At 34.2% G+C, this 12,502-nt stretch overlaps 1 protein-coding gene across 1 annotated transcript; it reads right to left on the bottom strand.

Moving 5' to 3' along the window:
- Positions 1–11,074: 11,074 nt before the first annotated feature.
- Positions 11,075–11,996, bottom strand: LOC114399505 (germin-like protein subfamily 1 member 7). Its single transcript, XM_028361702.1, has 2 exons — positions 11,808–11,996; positions 11,075–11,695 (listed from the first exon to the last, which is right to left on the bottom strand). The coding sequence occupies exons 1-2, from the start codon at positions 11,920–11,922 to the stop codon at positions 11,145–11,147; spliced, it is 666 nt and encodes a 221-aa protein (XP_028217503.1). The 5' UTR covers positions 11,923–11,996; the 3' UTR covers positions 11,075–11,144.
- Positions 11,997–12,502: the final 506 nt, after the last annotated feature.

Raw genomic sequence — 12,502 nt, 5'->3', positions numbered from 1 at the left:
TCTTGGAAGAGGACACATTACTTCTCAATGCCCCACCAAGAAAATCATGATTATGAGGGGCCAAGACATTTATAGTAGCCAAGATGAGGCTACTTCTTCACCTTCCTCTAGTGAAAGTGAAGAAGCAAAAGGGGAAGAATCTAGTGAAGAAATTTACCCCCAAGAAGAAGAACAACCTTTAATGGTTAAGGAGTGAAAGGAGGTAAGTGTCTCCTCCAAGAGGTTAGCTAAGAAGGAAAGGCATTTTGAAATAAAGACAAATATTAAAGTTATTTCCCCTCTTAGACAACCTCCACATTTTCTCCTCTGTAAAAAGACACTTGTTAGCATTGCCACATCTCTTAGGCTTGAGTTTATTCCTCAAGTAAAGGAGTTGTTGGATCAGGGTTTGGTTCGCAAGAGCTTAAATCCTTGTGCTTTGTTGGTGACCAAAATAGGTATTATTAGGCACCAAGTCCCTAAAATAAGTGGTATGATGAATGTTTTGAGTGGTGCAACCCTCTTTTGTAAAATCACTCATGCAAATAACATCTTCATGGTGTGTGTACATAGGGACCCATTAGGTAGGTTTGTTCTTATTTTTAGTTTCAATACAAACCTAGGTACTCATATGGGACACCTTAGGTTTGTCATACTTTTTGGTAGGAATATTCAATATGAAAATACAGGAAAAGGTATGTTTTATTGCGTTACTTTTCTTAATTTGTCAAATAGTGATCAAGGGGTTCCCATGAACCCTAAGAGAATAAAGGTAATTCCTGAGTGGCTCACTCCACCAAGTATAAGAAAAATATGGGCTTCCATGACTTAACAAACTTTTACAAAAGGTTTGTCCCATATTTTTCTATACTTGTAGCAGCACTCATTGAGTTGGTGAGGAGCCATGTTCCTTCATGGGAAGATGCCCAGGAAATTGGTTTTCAACCTTACCTTACTTCAAGATATCAAACACAACTAATACATATGTTTTTGTTCTTTTTACAGGTGTCGAGGGAAGGAGCCCAGAGTATGAAGAACCTCGGGATTTGAGGTCAAATCCTTTCCAAGGTGGAGGGAATGATGCAATCCTACCTCGCAAGGGCATTGGATAGAAGACTCCAAGTAGATTGGGCTAGAGATCCAAGGGAAGGACCTAGGTTCTCATGAGCCTTAGGGTAGATTTCGAGTCCATGGGCTAAGTATGAGCCCGCTAATCTTTGTAAATATTAGAAAGGTTTTTCCTTCGTTTGGGCCTTGTATTTTGGCCATTTTAGTAGTATAGGGTTTTAGCCTTGTATTTCGAGGCATTTTGAGTAGTCTTTGTAGTAGGGACTTTTTTGTATTTTCTTGTTTTTTGGCATATGGGTGAGCTTAGCTATTATAGGGGGTGTGTAGCTAAGCTCTAGCTTCTCATCTCAAGGAGGTGAACTTAGCTATTAGAGAGGTGTGTGTAGCTAAGCTTTAGCTTCTTTAGGAATCTTCTTAAGGAAGCTACTCAAGAGGTGAGTTAGTTATGAGAGGGGTATGTGTAGCTAAGCTCTAGCTTCTCGAGGAAGTTTTCTCAAAGAAGCTTCTCAAGGAAGTTTTCTCAAGAACCTTCTCAAGGAAGCTACCTAGTCTATAAATAGAAGCATGTGTAACACTTATTGTAACTTTGATGAATGAGAGTCTTGTGAGACACAACTCAAAGTTCAACTTGTTTCCTTTTTCTTCCTTCAATTTCGTGCTCCCCCCTCTCTCTTTCTCTCCCTCTTTCTTTTCCTCCATTGAAGTATCCTCTCCAAGCTTCTTATCCAAGGCTCATCTTGGTGGTGAAGCTCCTTCTTCCATGTCTTATTCTCCAGTGGATGGCGCCTCCTCTCACCTCTTCTCCTTTGTCTTCTGCTGCATCTCCATAGTGGAAAATCACCATTAAAGGACCTCATTAAGCTCAAAGATCCAGCCTCCATAGAAGCCCACAAGCAAGCTTCCATCACTACTGGCTGGATGGACAGAACTCAGACATTTTTATGGACTCGTTGCAAATCGTCAAGTGACCATGACTCATTTGGAAGAGTATTTTCTTCCTCACCATCTTCAAAGTAGCTCTGAACCAAAAGCTTATCCTAAATGGCACTCCTTGCGCTGCCAAGTTACTAATCAATCACTTTTAAAGTCCTATTGATGAATAGAAAGTGACTTGCAGTAGTTTGGTGAGTAATTAAGCACTCCTCTGTCTGTCAAATTTTAAAATCATATACATATCTAATATGAATTTAATGTTAATTTTAGCATGTGCCGAGTACCATGTAGTCATTTATGAAAGTTGCAGGATTCACCCATCTAAATTTGTAAGGGATTACGGAGTGCAGGATTATTTATAATCATTGGAAGAAGATTGCAAAAATTGGAAATGGATGGAGGACTTTTGCAAAATCACAAAATTCGCAAGCTGGAACTCAAATTATATTTGAGTTCCTAGATGCAACTTCTAACTTTGTTTTATTTTGAATTTGTTGTAATTAGAGTACATTATGCTATACTATTATCAATTACTAAATTTTGTTTATAAGTTTTGGTGGTATATTTTGTGGGAATTGGAACGTCCTGAACACATTTGTGGTATACTTTGTTTATAAATGTTTATAAGTATTCTTGGTGCATGGTATATTTTGTTTATAAATGTTTATAAGTATTCTTGGTGCACGGTATATTTTGGTGCATGGCTTATTTTATGCGTACTTTAAAACTTTGAATGATAAGTTGTGATATGAATAATTATAGGTTGGTAATTAAAGAAACATATAGAATATTAAAAAAATCCAAAAAAAATATCGGTATTAGAAAAACTGATGTTGTTCTTTCCTGACAACATCAATTTTTCAAAAAATTGATGTTGATGAGAAGAAAACAACATCGACTTTTATAAAAATCAATGTTGTTTTTTGGTAAAACAACATCAGTTTTTTTTAAAAAAAAACAATGTTGATTTTGATACTTTAATGTCAGTAGTTTCAACATCGGTTAATAACCAATGTTGAAAGTCTTTAATAACCGATATAAAAAGCCTATTTTCTAGTAGTGTCAAAGCAACTTCGTCACTTTCGTGTACCCATTAGACGACAACCCTTTCAGGTTTAGGGCTTCCTTAGGGACACCAATTCACTTTGTGTCACCTCCTTAACTCATAGAATGCTTGAAAAGTCTATTAATTGATTTGATTGTGACTTGCTTTGCGAAACCAAAACAAGATAACTCAAAGGCTTGATCACAGGATTTGACTTCCTTTAGACAAGACAATAACTATTGGGTGCCATCCCGGGGCTTACAAAATTTTGTTACAAAGGCTCCTTTAATGAAAGTTGTTATTTTTTCTACCACATCAGCATCTCGGAATAGTGAGGACAATTCTCGCTATAGTGAGTCTTCATTCCTTGCAAATGATCTATCCTCTTCAATCTTCATGCTCTTTGGACCTAATCTTGTTGTTGCAGGTTCTTGCTCGTGTTCTTGGTCTCAGACTAAGGGTTTGTTGTGGTGAGTCTTCACACTCTTTTGAAATAACATATATCGCACTAGAAGGCAGGGGGTTAAATAGTGTGTTAGATAAAAATAAAAAAAAAATCGCAAGGGGTGTGATTTTCTCAAGAAAAAATGTCAAGAACTAAGTTTCAAGTGTATTATTCAATGAACAGAAAAACAAATTTGTTAAAAAAAATTCACTACTGTCCAATTCTATAAAAAAGATATTATCACAAAGGTATACTCCAAATGCAAACTGAAAAAAATGATGGAACTCACAAACCAAGAGGGGGTGAGGGGTAAATTGGTTTTGAAATCAAATCAAACTTAAAATAAAGTTTTAAAAAGACTTTTGATACCAAGGATCGTATCAAAAACAAAGTTTTCACAAAAATCAACATGTAATCAATCACCCTTACACAAAATCCTATTGTTAAAGTTCTTTTGAAAAAGAAGTTTCTTTAAAGTCAACAAATTGATCAAGAATACAATGAGAGAAAGATAAGATCAAGAGAAGAAGTGCACTAATTTTTATACTGGTTCTATATCTCTAGAGAAGCTACTTCAGTTATCTAATTCAATCAGAATTATATTTCCACCATGCACTTTGATTTCTTACAAGCAATCACAATTAATCTTAGTTCCTACCTAGAAAAAGAGACTAAGGTACCCAACCCTAGGGTCCTTTTTGAATAAGAGCCTAAGAGACACCTACCCTTAGCCCAAACTAGAAATTCTTATTCTAGCATCTTTCAGATACTCATGCATATGCTAAACAACATGTAAAAACATATGAAAACTTAAGTCAAGGAGAGACACAACCTGGTCATTCAAATGCAAGAACCAATGCTTGATTAAATGGATCTCACAAGATGTTAACGACTCACTCTTACCTTCAACACTTCAAAAATCAATACTAGAATCTGTGAGTCACACAAACTCATTCTAAAACACTTATTCTCATTCATTGAAAGTGAGAACACAAGGTGACTATTTATAGAGAAAACAGTTATAACTGCTTGTAATCGATTAAATTTCTAATGTAATCGATTATTTCAAAGAAGTAATCAATTAGATTATCATTTCAATCGATTAAAGTGTTCTTCGTGAAACCTTGATCACTTCTGGGAACACTTCCAAGAACAAAGTAATCGATTACGATCACCTGGTAATTGATTAAAGCAGAGACTCATGAAAACTAGACATTGTATCAACTGAACTAAGTAATCGATTATAAATAGCTGGTAATTGATTAAACCAAAACAAGGATCTCTCTGCAAGCTTCTCAAAAGACTTGTGCAATCATTATGAATATCTTGGTAATCAATTAAAACAGAGAGTTTAATGCATTGAACAAGTTTCTAACTCTAGAAACAATCTCCCTACCTCTACATTATGATGCATGATGTACATATGGAAAGATAAAGACTAAGATACAACAATCAATACAAATGTCAGTTAATGAGTTGGGCATGTAAAAAGGAAAAACTTCTTCAAGCTTGAAAGCTTTATCTTCATGTAGCTCTCCCTATCTCTAACAAAAACTTGTGTGTCTAAGTGTGTTAGGATATGCACAAGAGAATACAATTTAAATACCTTAAGAGAGAAGCAAAAACACTCAATTTTATATTGGTTCACTTAATCTGAGCTACATCCAGTTCTATTTCACAATCATATGAAGGATTCTACTAATCACAATTCACTCCTAGAAAATGATGAATAGAAACCAAAATGAGCAACCAACAAAAGTGGGTGACCAATAGAGACTAAAAATATCATTTGTTATTTGCCCAAATCAGTGATTGTATTGGCGATCAATGTTTTGGTAGCAACCCGCATAGTTGCTAATCCAATTGCAATATTGCTTAAAATGTATTCTAGAAAACCTGGAGATTGATTAGGAAACTATTATGTTAATTGGATTAGCGACTGTTTCTAATTCAGTCATTAATACTTACGAATAATGACTGAATTTATTTTGGTCATTAGTTAACAAAACATCGTAGTTGCATACCGATTGATGATTAAGCAAGTCCCAATATGTCCCAAGTATAACCAAGGCCCAAGTATACCACTAATGACTAGTCAAGGCTCAATAAAGCCCAAGTGTAGCACTTAAGATTGATGAAAGTTCAATAAGGCCCGACTGTAATCTAGATGATTAACCAAGGCTTATTAATGCTCAAGTATACGACTAACGACTAACCAAGACCCAAATATAACACTAATGACTGACCAAGGCCTAAGTATATCACTAAAGACTGCCAAGTGTAACATTTATGATTAATCAAAGCCCAAAAGGGCTCAAGTGTAACACTTATGATTGATGAAGGTCCAATAAGGCCCAAGTGTAACCCTAATGATTGACCAAGACCCAAGTATACCACTGATGACTGATCAAAGGCCTAATAAGACCCAAATATAATGTTAATGACTAACCAAGACCCAAGTATATCATTAATGACTAATGAAGGCCCAACTATAGCATTTATGATTAATCAAGGCCCAACAATAACACTTATGATTAATGAAGGTCCAACAAGGGTCAAGTGTAACACTGATGATTGGCCAAGGTCAATTAAGGCCCAAGTATACCACTAATGACTGACTAAGGCCCAATAAGACCCAAATATAACGCTAATGACAAACCAAGGCCCAAGTATATCATTAATGACTAATCAAGGCCCAATAAAGCACAAGTGTAGCCCTTATGATTAGTCAAGGCCCAACAATGGCACTTATGATTAATGAATGTCCAATAATGCCCAAGTGTAACCCTGATGATTGACCATGGCCTATGTATACTACTAATGACTGACCAAGGCCCAAGTATAACACTAATGATTGACCAAGATCCAACAAAGCCTAAGTATAAGCCATGATGATTGACCAAGGTCCATTAAGGCCCAAGTATATCACTAATGACTAATCAAGACCCAATAACAATAACAAGATTTTTTTTCTAAAACTATACAACGAAACCATATTTTCCTTCTATTTTAATTTTTTCCACCCCAAATATATGCATCGGAAACAGCATTCCGTTGTATTTTTTTTCCACCCTGAATAAATGCAATGGAAGCATTCATTGGTTTCCATTGTATACTTTTAAAATGGAATCATGTTTCCATTGCTTCATTTGATAAGGTATAACTTTTGACTTTTATGATCGATTTCAGGGTATAATATTCATTGGTCACCAACGTCATTGACATAAGTTCCCCGTTGCCTTGCATTGCAGATTGTATACTTTATTCCAATCGACAAAGTTGATGCATTGAATTAAAGGGCATCGATCACCCTAAAAAAAAGTTAAAGATGTACATCATTTTTCTTTGACGAACCAACTAGACAATTATAATTCCACAATTTCTTGTTATATCCACTCAGATAAAAGTAGAGTTGACTATTATTAAGAACAATTTTTCATCCTTTAACAAAAGTATGTCATCAACAGAACAAGAAGAGTAGCAAGACAAGAAAACATAAGTCAGATTTCCACATCATTGCTTCAGAAAAATAGGAACCCGACATTTTATTTTTTTACAGAAGTCACCAAACTTTTCATAAAACAGTAGTGCAGATTCTGTCCACTCCTGGCCTCCAAAAACTTGTGAAAAGTTTGCGGTGTCCTCCCCTCTTTGTTTTCATGCATGTAGAAAACTCTGATGCAAGCAACTTGCAACTTTCTGGTACATCATCAAAGAAGACCATCATAAGCCAATATTGTAAACAATAATTGAATTGTCGGCAATCCAAAGCCAACTACTGTAAAGAAAAAATAAAGAAATCATGCACTATTAAGCAAAACATAGACTTTAATAAAACTTAACTGAAGATTTGCCAGAGTTCTTACATAATTCTGATTGGTTAGTTCCAAATGAATTTGTTTCCTGAGACAAACATAATAAAACAAAGGGTTAGTACTAGGATAAGTTTCCTCTAACTTAGAATCTAAAGTTTGATACTAATTCAAAGTTTCTAGCTCAAACAACAATATGGTTTATCTTTATGCAAGTTTGTGTGGAGACAATTATGAATATATTGCAACCCACTCACAGTGTGTCTGTTAGAAAGTTCAAGAGTATTTTCATCATTTAGTTATTCTTTTCCTTGTCCATCAAATTAGGCACTTTGTTCATTTCTAGAGATTCTACAAAGATTTTATCTCTATAAAGTTTGGAATGCTAGAAGCTTGAGATTCAGGTACATCTAACATCCTTGGAGTTTCCACAATTTTAAGGGAATCTGAGGATTGAGAAGGGCTTAGCGGAGTGCCAGCAGCTAAAGGGAATTAGGCATTTTTATTTGATTTTTAGAGAATAGGAGTTGAAGCTCAAAGGATGAACCTGGAGAAAAACAATGTTAGTAAAGATAGAAGAGTTTATAAACAAAAAGAAAAAGTGATAAAATAAAACTTACATGGAAGGCTTGTAGAATCTATTAGGAAGAATGGAAATTGTATATTATTCTCTCTATCTTTTTACACAGTGTGCAGTAAGTGAAGTACGATGGGATTCTCTTGGGAAAGGGACACAAACTAAGCCTTTTGCACTCTTTATGCTCTTTCTAACTATATACATTGAAGTGAAAGAGCATACACTAGTATTAGTGAAGAGTTGAAGATAAATAAAAACAAAAATACTTGCATAGATAAAATGGAAGAAACATTATTCACGTGAGGCTAAAAATTATTATGGAATGCATGCCTTCTCCTGAGAAAACAACCCAAATCCCTTAGTTTTACACACAAATTCTGTTTCACTTAACAGTGTATTACTCAAATAATAGAATAAGCCTTCATTGTTGACGACAAATTTGTTGATTTTGATGAGAACCTCATTGCAATCTTCAAGCACATATTCAACCTTTATGAAAAATATTCTAATAGTGCCAAAAATAAGATAGCCAAGAACTCTATTGCAAAATCTTGTCTGCAGAAGAAAAAAATGAAATGAAAAACATAGCATAACATTAACTTGGATTGCACAAGGCAGATTATAAACAAAACTTACAAGATTTTTCAGGTAAGCACCATCAAACACAATCTATATAAATGTGCTCTTATACTCTTACCAACCTTGAATATAATTAAATATAATTAACATGTTAATGGGAGCAAATATAGGTACATATATTGAACTGAACCGAAATAAACAAATGTACAGGCTATAAAAATTATTTATAAAGATGAATTGATCCGGAGATCTTAGTACCCTTTAATTTGTTACAATTTTCATATATACATTGAATATTCTCTACGCCCCTTTAACATTAACTCAAGAAGCAATTAATGGAGGTCTAAAAACCCAAATTACAAATAAGATATTCTTCATTTTCATAGTCAACAAAATTTGTTTTTGGTTTGCAGCCCGGGTATTGGTTCCTGTGCACGAGCCACCTGCTTGATGCACTGTACGTGAGACTTGTGCACACATAAATCCAGCTTCACAATTCATCTCCATCTTCATAATCCTCCTACAGATGAAAACATATTCTCTAAAAAAGAAAAGTTATATATATATATATATATATATATATATATATATATATATATATATATATATATATATATAATGGTGTAGCATCCTTTGTCATCAGTTCAATTATTATAATTTGGAAATATTGAGCCTATGTACCATTTTAGCATGATCGAAATAAATCTGTTGTAATTGATATCAAGGAGTTCTTCATGCCTTGTTAGTTGTCATCAACTCTATTTATCTTTTCTCTACTTCTCTCTCATCTTGTCCATTTATATTACTTATCATATTTAAATATTTTTATCATTCATCTCTCTTTCTAAAAAAACCGTAATTCCATTACTCATTACATCACCTATTTCTTTTTGTTTTTTACTATTTTCTTTTCTATCCCTCTCTTCTACACACACATCTCATTTCCTTTCCTCACACACACCTACCAAATTGTTTTACTCCTGTCACTTTTAAATATTCATAGTGTCTTTCATTTTTATAAACTTTGAAGTATGTTCATGATTCTCCATCACATATGATCGAGTTGGGCAATATTCAAGTAAAAAGAACTTGACTGATGAGACGTTGTCTTCTTGAAGTCGAAGATTGAAAGGTGAGACGGCAAAGAGGGGAGGTGATTCCTTTGATGAAGATTGTTTGAGGAGGAACTACTGCTCAATGCAAATTAGTAGGTGCAGTGTATGATGAGGAAGTCATGTCCAGAACTGTTTGGTTCGAGTAAATTTCGAGGATAAAATATCTTTTAAGGATTAAAGTACCTTATCGCTACTTAACTGTTTTAAAAAAAACTTATTGTAATATTCGATAATTAAATTAACTACTACCAAGACAAAAATAAATCAACAGCACATTTTTCTCTAACAAGTTACCATGTGTTTTTCTATAATTTTTTCTAATATCATTGAGTGTTTTTTCATATGAATCTTTATAGCATTTCAGTTTTGCTTAACCGATGTAGTTTTTCGCAAACACCGTTCTGTTGTGGTGGAGAAGCATGGGAGGGTTAAGATTCATGCACTCTTTTTCTCTCTTCTTTGTCTTCACCTTCTTTGGCACGCAATACCGTTTCCTGTTTAACTTTCTTTGGCCTTCCTTCAAACAATTATGAATTATCCTTCCAATTTTCAAAGTGTTAGTTTTTAATCTGTGAAATTAGAGAATAATACTCTGAATTTCGGCAATATCCTTTTTCTTCTATCCATTAAGTGGCATGTTCTATAATCAGTGCTTAATTTTTTTATTTTTAGTAAGAGAATTGATTCAGAGGAATTTGATTCCAGAGAAAGAGCATACACTAGGAAAGAAAAAGGCAAAACAAAAAGAGAGTGTGTGATAAATTAATTGGAAATCTTTCTCAAATGAGATTCCGAATGATCGACAAACAAAAAGGCAAAAAGGCAAAGAAAAATTAATTTGAAATTCTTCTCAAGTGGGTCAGAAAGGAAAGAAGGAAGGAGATATATGGAAATTGAAAATCAGGTGACTTGTTAAAATTAATTTCGAATCTCAATCATTGAAATTTTTTAACTGTATGGTTAAAATTAATTCTTTTTATTTCTCATTTGAAATATCTCTTATATATAAATTAAATTTCTAGTTTTATTTTTTAAAAAAATATCAATAACTAAAAATAATCTTATACTAGAGTACATCGCTGCTGAGCCAAATCCATCATTTTCATAGTGTTGGGGAATCTATTCGTTAAATTAAATACTAACTGTTAAGATTTTGTCTCACTTCATGAGACAATTAATAGTCAGTTAATTTTCAAACTTATCCTTTCTCTTGCTGAACTTTAGGTTTAAATTGTAAACACCGTTGTAAATGCTTTGGCCTTTAAGGGTATGTAGTATGGTGGACTAGGCAGACTTCAATGTAGGGACAATTTATGGGTGACTTAGGGTATTAATTAATATGTTTGTTACCTGAAAATATCTTCTACCTGTTACCTAAAACCAGCCTAACTGAATATGCCCGTGGTAGCAGACGCGTAGGGCAAGTATTAACCAAATCGAACTCCAAACAGAACAAATATTATATGTAAAAAATTATAATCCACAAAGGTTTTATTTATTAGGTCTAATCTATGGCGTGACTGAAATAATAATTAAAGTGATCAATTATCCAATAACTAGACAGTGCGAAATGATCCTCCATACTCCCAAATTAGTTATTGTTGTCGTACCAAGATTGCTTTTGAAGATAATCGATTATAGTCTTGTCCACCTGGAAAGCTTTGGTGAGAACCTCAGAAGAAATAGGCGGATTAGCTTTAAACAAAGCATTTGCAATAGTGATAGCTCCTGGATTTTGACTGCTAAGGCCAGCAATGGCAACAGCATTGCCATATCCCACATTCAATTGGAAATGAATCAGACCAATTGGGAACACAAACACATCACCCTTGTTCAGCACTTTGGTGAAGAGGCGATTTCCATCTTGATTGGAAGTCACAAATCCAACATAAAGAGTACCCTCAAGGACTATAAGGATCTCAGTGCCGCGAGGGTGAGTGTGGGGAGCGTTCAAACCCTTTGGTGCAAAATCTATGCGAGCCAAAGCTATGCCAAGCGTGTTTAGTCCCGGTAGTTGATCAACAAACACCTGAGTCACGTTTGAACCTACTGGGTTGTCAGTCTTCCCCGGTTCTACATGTCTGAAGAAATCTTCAGCTTTGACAAGCTTAGGGTCCTTGCAAAATTTCCCGTTCACAAACACTACAAATACAAGGCACAAGGTCTTAATTAATAAAAATCATCAATCACAATAATTCTAGACAACGTCTATATATATGATGTCAATGGTATAAGGATTAATGTTTTTACATACCACCATCTTTTTCTTTGGCTGCCACACAGAAATCTTGCAGAGGACTAGGATCATAGGCAGAGACAAGAGAGGATGTCAAAGCCAAGATGGCAACAAGGAAGTACACAACTTTCATTGTTTTTCCTTAGTAATACACTCTTAAACAATTGTGCTATATGTAATTGCTTGTGATGATTGAATTGTGATTTATGTAGAGCTTGCTGATTGCTATTTATAAGTATGAAGCATTGAATTGGTTTGCATTTTATCTTGACCGTAATTAATTATTTATTTGATGAGGAATCATTCCTTAACAACTACATGCGTGCCTAATCAATGTGTAGACGTAGTAGTAGACGCTCTACAGGAAAAAGCAAGTGTTTCGGTATTACCTCGTCTATTTTATTATTTTATAATGGGAAGCCTTTTAATTCAATCACAGATCAGTTTAGACTGTGTCTCAGTTTAATAGACTTAGTGATAACTGTTTTATTAAATATTTAAAATATTACTTCATTTATTAACTAATCTTTTTTTAGCTTGAGGAACTGTTACAAGTTTAAACATGGTCACCAGAGGTAGTAGGTGGAAAATTGATATTTTATGAAGGGATTAGAGACTATTTCTGATTGGTCCTGTCCACAATTAATCAAAGACTCAGATTATTGCAACCCGAAATTATATTAATTGTTGGTGTCGTGTGACTTGTTTTCATA

This window comes from Glycine soja, chromosome 19 (genome assembly GCF_004193775.1).
Source record: "Glycine soja cultivar W05 chromosome 19, ASM419377v2, whole genome shotgun sequence".
Lineage (NCBI taxonomy): Eukaryota > Viridiplantae > Streptophyta > Magnoliopsida > Fabales > Fabaceae > Glycine > Glycine soja.
This window is presented reverse-complemented; position numbering and strand designations above follow the sequence as displayed.